This window comes from Pleurodeles waltl, chromosome 2_2, assembly GCF_031143425.1.
Source record: "Pleurodeles waltl isolate 20211129_DDA chromosome 2_2, aPleWal1.hap1.20221129, whole genome shotgun sequence".
Classification (NCBI taxonomy): domain Eukaryota; kingdom Metazoa; phylum Chordata; class Amphibia; order Caudata; family Salamandridae; genus Pleurodeles; species Pleurodeles waltl.
In genome coordinates this window covers 203175197-203189352 of record NC_090439.1, presented here as the reverse complement: position 1 = coordinate 203189352, position 14156 = coordinate 203175197, and the positions used below count along the sequence as shown (strand labels likewise).

Below are 14156 nucleotides of genomic sequence, written 5' to 3'. Positions count from 1 at the left end.
AGCCAACTCCATGCATCCTGGGGCTCCACCATGGACCCCAGTACTGCCAAACCAGCTCTCTGAGGCTTGCCTTGCAGCTAGAGCTGCTGCCACCTCACATGCAGGGTTCTGCCCTCCTGGAGTCTGGACAGCCCAGTCCCAGGAAGGCAGAACAAAGCATTTCCTCTGAGAGCAGGGTGTTACACCCTATCCATTTGGAAATAGGTGTTACAGGTTGGGAGGCCTCTAGAAATGCTTTGAAGGGCACAGATGGTGCCCTCCTTGCATAAGCCAGTCTACACGGGTTCAGGAACCCCTTGTCCCCTGCTCTGGCGCGCAACTGGACAAAGGAAAGGGGAGTGACCACTCTCCTGTCCATCAGCATCCTAGGGGTGGTGCCCAAAGCTCCTCCAGTGTGTCCCCGACTTCACCCATCTTGCTTTGCAAGGTGTGGGGCACTCTGGAGGCCTCTGAATGGCCAGTGCCAGCAGGTGATGTCAGAGACCCCTCTGTGGTTCTAAAAATTCTGGACCCATGTAATTTACTTTGCCACAGCAGTACGATTTTAGTATCAAAAGACCGATAATGACTAGTACACTAAGCATGAGCATTTTCGCTCAATTCCAGCAGCGTTTTCACCTCGAAATCGCCATTTTCGTCCTGCACTCGTGGCTCCCATTTTATACACAGCAGCCATTTTTAAAAGTTGCCCGCACATAGGCTTATAATACAGTCAGATTTGATTCCAAGGACACGTACACCTTGATTGACATCTCTCTGGCCTGGGCAAGCTGGAACCATTGCCTCAGGCCAAACCTGTTTGGTCAGTCCCTCTCCCAGTGGCCGAATCAGATAGCATCAAGGCACACCATGCCATAAAACCCTTATTATCGCTCACACACCCTGCCTAATCTTGCTCACACCTGCACCTGCTCTTTTCTTCTTCTTACTTTACGAGGGGGAGGTGCCCGTTTTTATTGGGGGTCCACACTTATCTGATGTAAAATACTAGGCCTTGCCGGGTAATTTATTATGGGTTGGATGACATGAAATATAAGGTTTCATCATGACACTGTTTTTTCCTTTGTAGTAAAAACATGTGAATGACCAGCCAAAATGTCAAGAATGTTTGCCTGAAGCTTAAAAAACTGTATATAAGGAAACCTGACTTTGCATTGAAACACAGTCTCCTGAGAACATACAAATCGTGCTGTTGTACTTCTAGGACACTTGTCAATTGGTTGCAGCCAATAAATTCGATCTTTGACTTCACCTAGAAGACTCTGAGTTTCTGTAGTCTGAATCAGGAAAGTACCCGAGGTCTTTGGGTGTACCCTGGCACCGCTGGGTTACCGGATCAGTACCGGTTCTGAAAAACCCAGTACCTCAGTTGGCGCCCAAACGTGGGGCGATACCAGCGGTACCGGTCCAAGCCTGAGGTCCGTGGGGAGCTTCGTGTGAAAATTCTGGAGGAAGGCCGCCACTTCATCGACCCCTGCATGTCGACGTGGTCCGAAAGTCTTTGTTGCGAGGTTCCCCGCTTCCCGATGGCTATGAAGGACTGCTGCCCTGGCTATCGCCCTGATTTGGACCCTTGATTTTTGGTAGAGCGAAACGATAAGACGAGTCTTCTGGTGACGTCATTGATATTTTCAGTTAAGTATAAGTGGAGCGTCTCCCAGTCCTTAGTTGGACACTTGGTTTGGTCCTTAGTTGGACACTTGGTTTGGTCCTTAGTTGGACATTTGGTTTGGTATCCCTTTGGGATCACTTTGATTTGGAACTTGCAAGTACCAAAGCCGAAGGACTCGTGTATTCACGAGACTATCGTAAACGATAATCCTTTGAAGTTTGAAGCTAGACTAGTGAGCGAAGATGCCTGGTCTTAGCAGACTTGGAAATTTGTTTTGTCTTGGTTGTAAAAGGGACTCCCGGTTGGAGGACTCATGTCCGGTTCCTCCGATTGGAACTCCAACCTATGAACTATATGTGAAGCACGGAGTGGGCCCCATCACGTTTAATAAAGTATGGGTCCGCTATTCTTGGAAATAATTGAGAAAAGTTTTTTTTTTTTTTTCTTGTAAATATGACTTACAACTAGGATCTGCAAACGGTTCTGTAAGTAAATTGCGACGGCGCTATTTATGAAAAATGGCTAAAGCGCGCTGTATTATGTGTACTGAGTGTTTTCTGTTTATATCTGAAATGAGCTCAATGTGTGTTTGTGGGTCTTCTTGATGTTTACAGTTTGTTAAGTAAAATGTTGGTTAATTAATATTAAGTAGAAACTTAGAAAAAATCCAGAAATGAACCATGTGATGTGCTAACATAGCTATATGTTGCTCTTTAATTTATAGAATGAGCAATTGTGCACATATACAAAACTGCCGTTAAATGCTTAATAAATTAGAAAACACATTCAATAGATATAAATAGGGCCCCCCCCCAAAAAAAAACGAAATTATCTATTTTCAATTCAGCCAGCACTTTCCCAGTTAAACATGGGTGGAATTTTGCATAACCTTCCTTTTAAATGAAAGTGGCGCAAAAATGTGACGCATTTCAAGTTAGGCTTATGCGCTTAGGCTTGTGAGTTAATGTATCCCAAATAATAGGCAAGGGATGCAGCTTGCTTTTATATGTGGAATTATCACAAAAAAAAGAATAATTGGTTTTTATTTTTTTTTAAAGAAAATTATTAATTATGGAAAAATTATTTAAAAAAATAAGTGCCTTTCAAAATCGTTTTTTAATATTTATAAAGCTTACTACCTATACTATGACCTCCTAACATTAAAATTTAATTCAAGTTATGTTGCACCACTAAAATGACATTTGTATGTACAATTTTCCCTTGGCGCAGGAGCAAACAAGCTCATTTCTATAAAGTATAAGTTAATATTTTCAATGGCTGACTCATGGATTGTGTAATAGACATTCTGGTAATGCATATTATGCAAGAAAATTGTAGGATATTGATTTTTTAATGCCTAAAATATCAAAGTCGATTTTGGGCAAAAGCACTGTTTAAACTGCATTTTCTTTCATTCAGAGTACTTTTTAAAGTGTCTCAGGCTTCAGTAAATGCATACATTTAGGTTTGATATATATTTGCAGGTTGTGCCTTCTTATGATTCAATGAGTCAATGTGCCAGTACAAAGGCTTGTTTTAATATCAAGGTTGAAGGTTCTAACTTCAGCTGGGCCTACTGAGACGTTCATTCATTCGAGGTTGATGAAATATGTACCATTGCATGGGATTGCAACAAGCATTTATTCTAACAACTGGTATGTGTGTTATTAAGGTTTGTGAATTATTCACAGTAAATGTAGTTTAATAATCTGGAAATAGAGATAGTTTTTTTTTAGCGCCTAAAAAGGAAAAAATATTTTTTTTAAATAGAGTGAATTATTGCAGGTTAGAAGGAAAATAGAAAGGCCTACTGTCTTTGACAGATTAAGAGTGGCAGAAGCTAGGAGAGCTACAGAGGCTGGCTCAAGTCATGCTGCTGAGATGCTATCTTTAGTTTTCCCATAAACAATGGAGGAGGCTGTCGTGTTGACACTTGTGACCTTTTAAATTAGGGCCTTGTCTCTGTAAAATGCAGAATTACCCTACAGGCCTCTAAAAGTGGGATTTCTGGTTTCTCCAGAAGAACATCAATACAATTAAAGAACTTAATTCCAAAGGGAAAATATAAAAAAAAGGGGTTTCTTCGAAAGTCCCAACATCATGTTAAATGCTCTGCAGAACTGATACATTTGTGTCTCCGCTCTAAAAAATAAAATGATGCCTGCTAGTTGCTTTTATTTGACAGAAAACGAAGTGTTGCATTAAGTCTTAGACAGAAAATAAGATGCAGCCCTTTTCTCAAATTTTGAAGGCTACATGCCTTAATGAGAACGATTTGCTAATTAAGACTTATTTTTCACAGTGGAAATTGTAGGTGCCAAATTAATATGGAGTGTCAGTGTAACAATTTTTACTTTTAGAAAGGTAAAACTAAGGTGGCTTGATGTTGCGAAGTAACTGACAAGAGGGTAACAGTTAAGTAATGGAAATTTATTTTCATGTATTTGGTCCTATCATGAATTGTTCTTGCTGGTCCTGTATGTTAGAAGAGAAACAGTAAAGTTATATTTGACAGCAGATTTCCATTGCCTGGTGATCTACTGTCAAAAGGAGGGTAAGGATTTTAAACCTGACAAATTAAACAGGCCCAAATATTGGGTTTTGGGCTGCAGGTTTACAGTGCATAAAGTACATGACATGGTGTTGTGTGTCACCGCTTATTCACACATGCTATTGTTTTGTCTATGCTTTTTGTGCTTGATACACAGCAAGTATATCTGATGGCTTGACGTTTTGTGCGTTTTTATTATTTTTTATTTGTTTTTTGCATGTTTGTTGCTGCTTTTGATACTATTACAAGCTCCCCTGTGTTGTGAGGGGATGGTCATGACAATGCCCATCGCTACGCAACAGTTGGTTGAACTTGTTCTGGTTACTAAATTCCACAGATAATGATATTTCATGCTGTGAACATAAAAGACAACACTTCACCAGTGAATGTCTATTTGGCTATAATGGTATTGAAGGAAAATAAAAAGAGATATACAGGATCAAAGTGTGTCACCTGCAGTTAGTCACGTTACTGCCCCTTCCCTTAAAGGAACAGGCAGCCCTACATTTATGTATCCTTGATTGGACCTAAGGATGAAATTATAGATCTGTGACTCAAGGTGGCCTAATTTCTATATTACATTAGTTAATGATGTTGTGTTTCCTAAGTAGCATATGGCTTTCGTTCCTTAAAAGAAAACCAGGTTTTCATTTTTTCCTGAAGAAGGAACTGAAACATTAGCTAGGAGTACCGTATATGTTGTAGTCGCCAACGGTAGAGTTAAAATTTGTGTAACTTTGGCCTTTGTGTATCACCCGTACTCTCGGTGTTGTGTCACATGCCTGACTATCACCCAAATAATTTTTTTTGTTCTTCCTATAGATTTTTTCTTTTGTTACTTCCCCTGACCAATGTCGCATCATGCTTAGTTATTGAGATTTTAGCTATGTCCTAGTCCCATTTCTCTTTTTCGAATTCCTTTCACCAGTCAGCCCTTTTATTATTATTGATGTATTGTTCAGGTTCACATTTCCAGACTGCAGTGATGTACCAGGGACCCCCATGTTATGTATAATTCCCTTTGGTATGACCAGACTGGTTTTCAAGAATTTGCCTTAGGCCTGCTTCAATGTTTTCCAGCCTGACTGTCAGGGTAGCGATAGACTGGTTAACTGACTCAATATTATAGTAAGACAAGTTTTCCATCTCAATAGGAGATATCTTATGTTTACCTTTTTGAACATGACGAATTTTCAATGTCTATTTTAATTTGGTTTTCGGTTCCCTTCTGTTCCTGCTACTTTAATTTTTGGTGGGATCAGATGTGTCCTAATCATGCAAATATCAGGACCCTCTAGTTCTTGTCTTTTTGTTTGCACATTTGACTATTAGCCTGTGTATTGCATAGTGCACCTGATGCACAGTTTTTAAAGGAAGGTTTCTACATGTCCCTGATAATCGGTATCATGTGATTTCTCTATTGAGATGTTCTAAGGTAAGGAGGAACACCTAGACTTAATCATTGAGGCAAATATGTGTTTACCCCATTAGACAATGCCACTGTGTGAGGAAATCCATTCAGATAGAATTCTCATGTAGCTATAGATGGCAGAGAATAATGGAGAGAACCCAATTAAAGATGTTAGAGACCATGTTTTGCCCTTCTGCCTTTGTCTTTGTATTTTATGCCCATGGTGTATGGCTACTCCTTTGAAGATTGCAGACCACCTGCTTGCAGTCCCCTTGTTAAAAACCATGAATTGTTTTTTTTAACTAAATTGAAGGAAACTAACAACTGTGGCACATTTCCTACGTCACTAGATTCTGCGGGTATCAAGTCATAATAACCTGCAGGACATTGATTTAAGCCTAATTCCCATCAGTGACAGCTACAGATGAAAGACGGACGTCTTGGCCCTACAGTCTCAGCACCCAGAAAGTAGCAAAGCTGGACAGCGATCGCCAGCGCATGGTATCGTACTTGCTCCATCAGACGGCGTTGGACATCACAAAACCAAAGTTTCAGTGTAAAAGAGCTAAAGAGAAGGATTCCTGTTGTTGATGGCAGAGCTGTTTTGAGGTTTCATTTCTCTACCTGTCATGTGCTGGTAACCTCTGACAGTGTGCAATCCCTTGAGCCCCTTGGCCTGAGTTTTGGCCACACACCCCCTTTTCTTTGCTCCAACAGAAGAAGGGCAGTGCACCGGAGATTTCAAGTTTGGAAAAAGGCACTATATTGTGGTGCCCATGAAAGAGCAGTTTGAGCGTCCTCTGACACTAAATAATGAGTGTTGGAGTCTGAAAGTGCTGCTGAGCTTGAGCTATTTCCCAATTAATGGTGCTTGCCTCTGCACGAGATGATTTGTGCCCTTGATCAATGAAGAGCACATTGTTTGTAGTGTCTGCCACAGAGGAGAGACACTGGTGCATTGCTTTAAGACATTGAGACTTTCGAGTGAGCTGTGGGTGTTTGCCAGGAGGGCACTCCAACTAAGCAGTATTTTCTCACGAAGAGGCCTGAATTGAGAGGCCCATGCGAAAGAAAACAACAAAAGAAAATTTGATGGACAATAGAAGCCTGCCAGAGAGGCTTTTTGAATGGACTCTGGGCATAGTTGGTTTCACAAGAGGTTTCCGTGTGATTGTATAGACTAGGTGTTAGGAGACTGATTGTTTTGCTGGCATTGTTTTAAAGTACTATTCTGTTTAGTAAAAGCAGAATAAAGTCCATTTTCTGTGGAAAGAGTACCCCCTTTTCACCTTAGAGCACTGATGAGAGTCACCACTGTTCCACCTGAACATACAAAAATTACTGAAATGCAGAGGAGCCCTAAAAATGTTACTAGATAATTTTAGGATTTGCTTTTTGGTTAGGGTTGTGAAAAATTATTACTTCATAGTGGTCACTACTTTCTCCCGTTGTCTATATGTTCTTAATAACGTGTTTTCTAGTGTCTTTTAAACATGACGTTGTCATTTATGGGTAGGATTGTTTTTCTCTACTCAATTGACTTCTGCACCCACTTCCCAACCTATGTCTTTTCCTACTATTGTTTCTTTGCACTCTTTTCACCCTTTTCCTGAACATGAGCAGGTTAGAAGATCAGAATTCGTAAGCAATTCTTTTGTACAGCTTCTGCATCAACACTAGTTAGTAGTGAACATCACTAATTGTTGGGTGTGTGATCTTATGCCACCTACTGCAGATAGAGGTATTCCTTATTTTGTCCTGCCATATGTGGCCTTTTTGTGCTACTTCATGTTCGAGGAGACCTGTCCAGAGAGAGTTACCAAGTACTAGAATTTTGCTCCAGCAACATCTCCATGGCCTTATAAACATAGACCTGGACTCAGATTAGCATGAGAATAGGTTTATTGCCTATGTAAGGGCAAAAGGAGGGTTTGTGGTTCTAAAAATTCTGGACCCATGTAATTTACTTTGCCACAGCAGTACGATTTTAGTATCAAAAGACCGATAATGACTAGTACACTAAGCATGAGCATTTTCGCTCAATTCCAGCAGCGTTTTCACCTCGAAATCGCCATTTTCGTCCTGCACTCGTGGCTCCCATTTTATACACAGCAGCCATTTTTAAAAGTTGCCCTCACATAGGCTTATAATACAGTCAGATTTGATTCCAAGGACACGTACACCTTGATTGACTTCTCTCTGGCCTGGGCAAGCTGGAACCATTGCCTCAGGCCAAACCTGTTTGGTCAGTCCCTCTCCCAGTGGCCGAATCAGATAGCATCAAGGCACACCATGCCATAAAACCCTTATTATCGCTCACACACCCTGCCTAATCTTGCTCACACCTGCACCTGCTCTTTTCTTCTTCTTACTTTACGAGGGGGAGGTGCCCGTTTTTATTGGGGGTCCACACTTATCTGATGTAAAATACTAGGCCTTGCCGGGTAATTTATTATGGGTTGGATGACATGAAATATAAGGTTTCATCATGACACTGTTTTTTCCTTTGTAGTAAAAACATGTGAATGACCAGCCAAAATGTCAAGAATGTTTGCCTGAAGCTTAAAAAACTGTATATAAGGAAACCTGACTTTGCATTGAAACACAGTCTCCTGAGAACATACAAATCGTGCTGTTGTACTTCTAGGACACTTGTCAATTGGTTGCAGCCAATAAATTCGATCTTTGACTTCACCTAGAAGACTCTGAGTTTCTGTAGTCTGAATCAGGAAAGTACCCGAGGTCTTTGGGTGTACCCTGGCACCGCTGGGTTACCGGATCAGTACCGGTTCTGAAAAACCCAGTACCTCACCTCCTGATAGGTCCATTCCTGATAAGGTAGCCAATCCCCCTCTCAGGGCTATTTAGGGTCTCTCCTGTGGGTTCTCTTCAGATTCTGCTTGCAAGTTTCCTTCAGGAATCCTCTGCAACAACTTCAGCTTCCTCTGACCTTGGATCAACCGCAGCCTGCTCCAAGAAACGCTGTAACTACAACAAAGTATCCACAAGAGATACTTTTCTTCAGCAACCTCAGCTCCAAGTCAGCAACTGCAACAGTTTCCACGGTGTGCACGCTCTGAGGACTCCCTGTCTTCATCCTGCACCAGAAGGACCGAAGAAATCTCCTGTGGGGTGATGGAGTCACTCCCCTGCTCCAGCAGGCACCTTCCAAGACGATGACTGATACCCTTAGACTCCTCTGACAGTGACGAGCGTGCTCCTAAGGACACGGAGGGTGGACACCCTTGACATAGACTGTCCTGAGGTCCTGCTGACACAATTTGGAGGAGGTAAGACCTTGCCTTCCCAGGAACCACGGTACCCCTGTGTACTGTGTCTTCTTCACCTCCTGAGGCCTCTGTGCACTATTTGCCAAATTCCTTCATGCACAGCCTGGCCCAGGTCCCCAGCACTCTATCCTGTGACGCTCAACTCGCTGAGTTGTTCTCCGACGGAGTGGGACCTTCCTTTGTTGTGCTGCATCAACTGCATTTTGCACCTTCTTTGTCCCCGTGTCCTGGGACCTCCGGGGGTGCTGGGTGGCATCCTGATGGCTCTCTAAAGTGCTGAGAGAGTTGAGGCCTCCAGGTCCCTCCTGGGTCCATCCAGCGCCATTTTGATGCAAAACACACTTTTGTCATAGCCAAGGCTTGTTGACGACTTTCAACATGAAATCATGTCTGCAACAATCTTCACGTCGTGGGACATCCTTTGCATCATGCAGGAACCTGCTGCCATCTTCCTAGGGTGCATTCCTGCAGTCTTCAACTAACCATGAACTCTTCTTTTGCACCCTCTTCTGGGTTGGCAGGGGCTCCTGTCCTTCCTGGAACTTCTTTCGACTTCTGGACTTGGTCCCCTTCCATTGCAGGTCTTCAGGTCCAGGAATCCACCATTTGTTGTTTGCAGACTTGGTTGGCTGCTGCAAAATCCCAATCACGAGGTGTAGTGTGTCCTATGGAAAATTGCAGTACTTTACTTCTGCTTTTCTGGGCTGTGGGGTGGGGTAATTTACTTACCTTTACTGTATTCTTACTCTCCCAGCGATTCTGCACACACTACACTTGTCTAGGGGAAAATTTGTGGTTCGCATTCCACTTTCTTAGTATATGGTTTGTGTTCCCCCTAGATCTATTTTCTCCCATTGCAATCCATAGTATTTCCAATTGCTTGCATTGTTCTATGACTATTTACTTGTCTAATTTTGGTGTATAGTGTATATATTGTGTATAATACTTACCTCCAGAAGGAGTATTGTCGCTTATATATTTTTGGTACTGTGTCACCCAAATAAATACCTTTATTTTTGGTAACACTGAGTATTGTCTTTACTTGTGTAGAAGTACTGTGTAACTATAAGTGGTATTGCAGGAGCTTTGCATGTCTCCTAGTTCAGCCTAAGCTGCTCTGCTACAGCTACCTCTATCAGCCTAAGGTGCTAGAACACTTCTACATTTCACTAACAAGGGATAACTGGACCTGGTACAAGATGTAAGTTCCCAAGATACCCACTACAAATCAGGCCAGCCTCCCACATGTGTTAGGAGTTTATTGCTCTTTGTTCATGTTTTAATTGACTGTATATTGTTTATACGTATAACATCATTTTTAAAAAACCTGTTTTAAAAAATTATGGGATTTTTGCAAGTGCTGATGCAATAAGACTTGTATTCAATATTGAATTTTTGGATGTAATATGAGCGGTGGGTAGGTTTTTACTGGCTTTTAAGAGCAGTGAGGGATTTCATATTTTTTTAATGGCATTGAATTTTAATGTTCAGTTACAGCTTAACAAACCGTTATTTTAAATCAACTTAAATTGTAATACTGCTACAAGGCTATGAGGCATCTTTGACAAATAGAAGTTACTCACTTAACTTCTGTCCATATTATGCATTTTATGACTGTACAAAATCCTCTAACATATGTTATTCATTATCAGTGTTCTGCAGTGTTAGTTGGATCATTAACCTTGGCAAAAGTTTTTTAGAGCAGTGGTGGTAATACGTTAGAAAAGTGTTTGAAACACGGGGAGTGAGAAAAGAAGCAAAGGGAAGCTCAAACATGAACCCCGGTCCGAGAGCGTCATGGACCTCCCTATACCTGCATATGCTCGTACTCTATTTCTCCAGCTAAGATATGGCATCCTGCTGATTAATAGCTTCACGGCTCGCTGGCCATCAAATAATTCTCTGACTGACAGATGCATATTTTGCCATTATTGCAAGGAAACAACTGAGCACATGCTGTGTTTCTGCCCCCTTTACAAGAGCCCTAGAGGGAGGTGGATTATCCCCCTCTGTAAAAACCTATTATTGCAGGACCGAGCTAACGCCACCAGAATATGTAGATACGATACTTCTTCACTGGTAGTTAGCGCAGTCTCCAAATACTTAACTGAAGCCTGGTCTATTCGTCGTCGGTACAAATCAGCCACGGGTTCCTGAATCACTTTTCTTGCATACAGAAGGTGGTTTTTACATGAAATTTACATTTTTGATGTTTAATTTTTAAATCTTTAGATACAATAGGTACTATGCCATTGAAGTGAACTCTAGCAAACTTTTATGAGGTCTTTTCAGGAATCTCTTTGTTACGAACCTTTATCCCCGTATAGGAAAAGATGAGACCTTACAAATTTATAGAGATGTTATTTTAGTCGAATTGATATGATATTTACATTTTTTACAAAAACTTAATATCCAAGTACTTATTATACAGTTTTTTGTGTTTTTAAGTATGCCTAAAGTTTTAATGCTAACCAGCACATTGTCGATATTTATATGATTGCAGGTTTTATGTTCCAACAATCAACAGAATGGGAAGAACAAATAAAGGGGAAAAGAAAGCGCTCCCAACTGTCCCCTATAGTATAAACTTAGGTGCTCCCGGCCCTAGAGGATTCTTCCCTTCCTCCAAAATCTGTGAAGACACAGCTATAACAAAATTTGTAAAAGAAAGGACCTAGGCACACTATAACAATAAACTAACCATTACATTTTTAGAAATACACAATCCAACAATACATAATGGATAAAGAAACATTATAGAAAAAAGAACAAAAAAGATCCCATAAACATAATCAATCCGTCTTTAATATGGCGAAAGGCAGCGAAGAACAGCCAACACGTGTTTCGTCGAGGGGAGTATACCCCCTTTGACTTTTTCAAGGCTATAGAACATAACAAAAAGCAACATTTACCATTGAAAACAAAATAATGATAAGAAAGAACATCCATATACATAGTACAGACAACTGAAAATAGGTATCTCCCAAAACTCAATGGTGTCAAAATTTACATCAATAGCAGTTATATTTACTCCACTAATGTAATTAATTATATCTTATATGTACAAATTGATAATTAAACCTCACATCCGAAAGGTGAAAGTGATCAACCACACCACAAAAAAGCGAGAATGACTGCAAAATGGTGAATATCAATAAATAGTTGTCAATATTAACAAGTGACTATCACCAGCAACCAACTAATGTGTGTATCCCCATATCATCACCTAAAGTCAACAATACAAGAAAACATACCTCGCTGACATTCAAAATTGATTCAAATACACCAACCAATAGGCGTTTAGAGGAACACTGTTGTGCAAAAAAGATGTGATTAATATCAAACTTACCATATAAAAAGTTAATCGGAATAAAAAACAAAATAGGATTATATGTGCACCACCAAAAACCCAAAGTGCAATATATTCAAATAACCTACCCGTACGTCGCAAACTACTATCATCAAAACATAAGGCTTGCAAATCCATTCAAAACCTAAAATGAACCTGAAATAATCAAACATAGCACTCAAGTCACCACCACTACAGACAAAACGGGGCTTAATTGAAATAATAATGCCCCTCTCAAACTCACCCAAATAAGTTTTTCAAAGAGCAGGAGTCCGAATATTCGGTCCCGCGTTTGCCCGATAAGCGTTTACCGCTGCCGCCATTGGCAAACGCTATTAAAGCAAGCTGGTACGCGCATGTGAATTACAGCGCGTCCACAGATCAGCACTACTGCTAACCTACGGCAGAGCACGGGCGCCATCTTAGAGTGAGACGCTATATATTGACAAATATATATAATACGTTAACACAATGACAATAGACCACATATTGTCCATAAACAACACAATGAAAATGCTAATTAATGTGAGAAACTATAAAAGAACAGCAATTAACCATGCAATTTACACAAAAGGTAACAATAATTGAAATACATAATTTTATATTAAAAAAATGTAACTACTCAGTAAGGCTGTATCCATCACCCTGCAGTCAAACGCACGTCCGCGTCATGGTGACCACCTCCCAATTCAGGATGCGAGGTATTACAATCTAATAGACTACATACTAAAGAAAATAATACAGTTTATAACAAAGACAAGTTGGGAATAGCATCTTATACAAATGTAAATGGAATACACGATATTACCTACGTTCAAATGGTGCAAATTTTACTATGCAATACTTTATTATGTAAGAGTGTTCTTTTTTTTCTCTTTTTGTATTTTAATGGTCTAAATTTCTAGACCGAATTAATAAATAAAAAAGCAAAGGGAAGCACTTCTCATTCTCTAAATTGTATAATTTCTTGTTCAGAAAAAAAAAAAATTATCCCTTGCTAACTTCACAAGAGTATTGCAAAGTGTAAGAAATAGGGCATGGTATCCACCATAACCCTCGCATTCACTTGCCATACCAATCTCATTCATAACCATGCACCTGCAGAACATTTCTTATAGTACTTTTAAATAAATACCAGTGACTTACTTGTCAAAGCAGTCATCATATCTAGCTGTCGCACGGAACCCAATGATGGCGTAGATAACGGTTGCTGCATAAATAGATGTGCAGCCATTGATAACAGAGATGATGACAGCATCTTTCTCACAGTTGTTGCTGCAAAGGTATAAAAATACTAAGTTATTCTTGTAATTTGGAAGTAATATCAAATGCATCATGAACTAGTGCAACTGACATCATGACACCCAATGTAGACAATGGACGTAGTTTAGTTTCTGAACTCACCATTTGGTGATGTTTTAGCAGCAGAGAGAGAGAAGGTGTGGAGAGAACAAAGCGAAAGGTAAAGTCAGTATCATGCAACTATGGATCTGCCACCACACCAGTTAGTAAAAAAATGTGCACTATTTTTGCCAGACTATGGCTTGCCAAAGTCCTTCTTAATATCTACAATAGACTACCCGAGATACACTTTCCACTGTATCCTAAAGCATGGAGGGATGCTAAGCTCCATACAGTTACAACACAAACATAATATACAGCCAATTTATATATTGATGTCTTTGAATTCTAAAATGTATATATATTTCTACAAGTGTTTGCATATTTAACTTTTATTTATTTCTCCTGAGGGAAACTTTTGTTAACATGAGGGAACCTCTTCTCCTACTCTCCCTAGAATCACACGTATGCATGCCTTTGACAGGTAAAGCAACATGCATTTCCGGGGTGGGAAACTACCTCCAGATCTTTCGTGAGTACACAGAGACAAGTATGTTTGTAGGTGTTTGCCAATTTTTACAAGTGGACACATCCAGGAGTGT

General features: G+C 40.3%; 1 protein-coding gene across 1 annotated transcript in view; it reads right to left on the bottom strand.

Annotated features, from left to right (window-relative positions):
• The window catches only part of SLC6A19 (solute carrier family 6 member 19), a 1531867-nt gene that overhangs the window by 657726 nt on the left and 859985 nt on the right, over positions 1–14156 (bottom strand). Inside the window, exon 7 of the mRNA XM_069219637.1 lies at positions 13360–13488. Within this exon, the coding sequence (XP_069075738.1) occupies positions 13360–13488 (129 nt within the window). The remainder of the gene's footprint in view (positions 1–13359; positions 13489–14156) is intronic.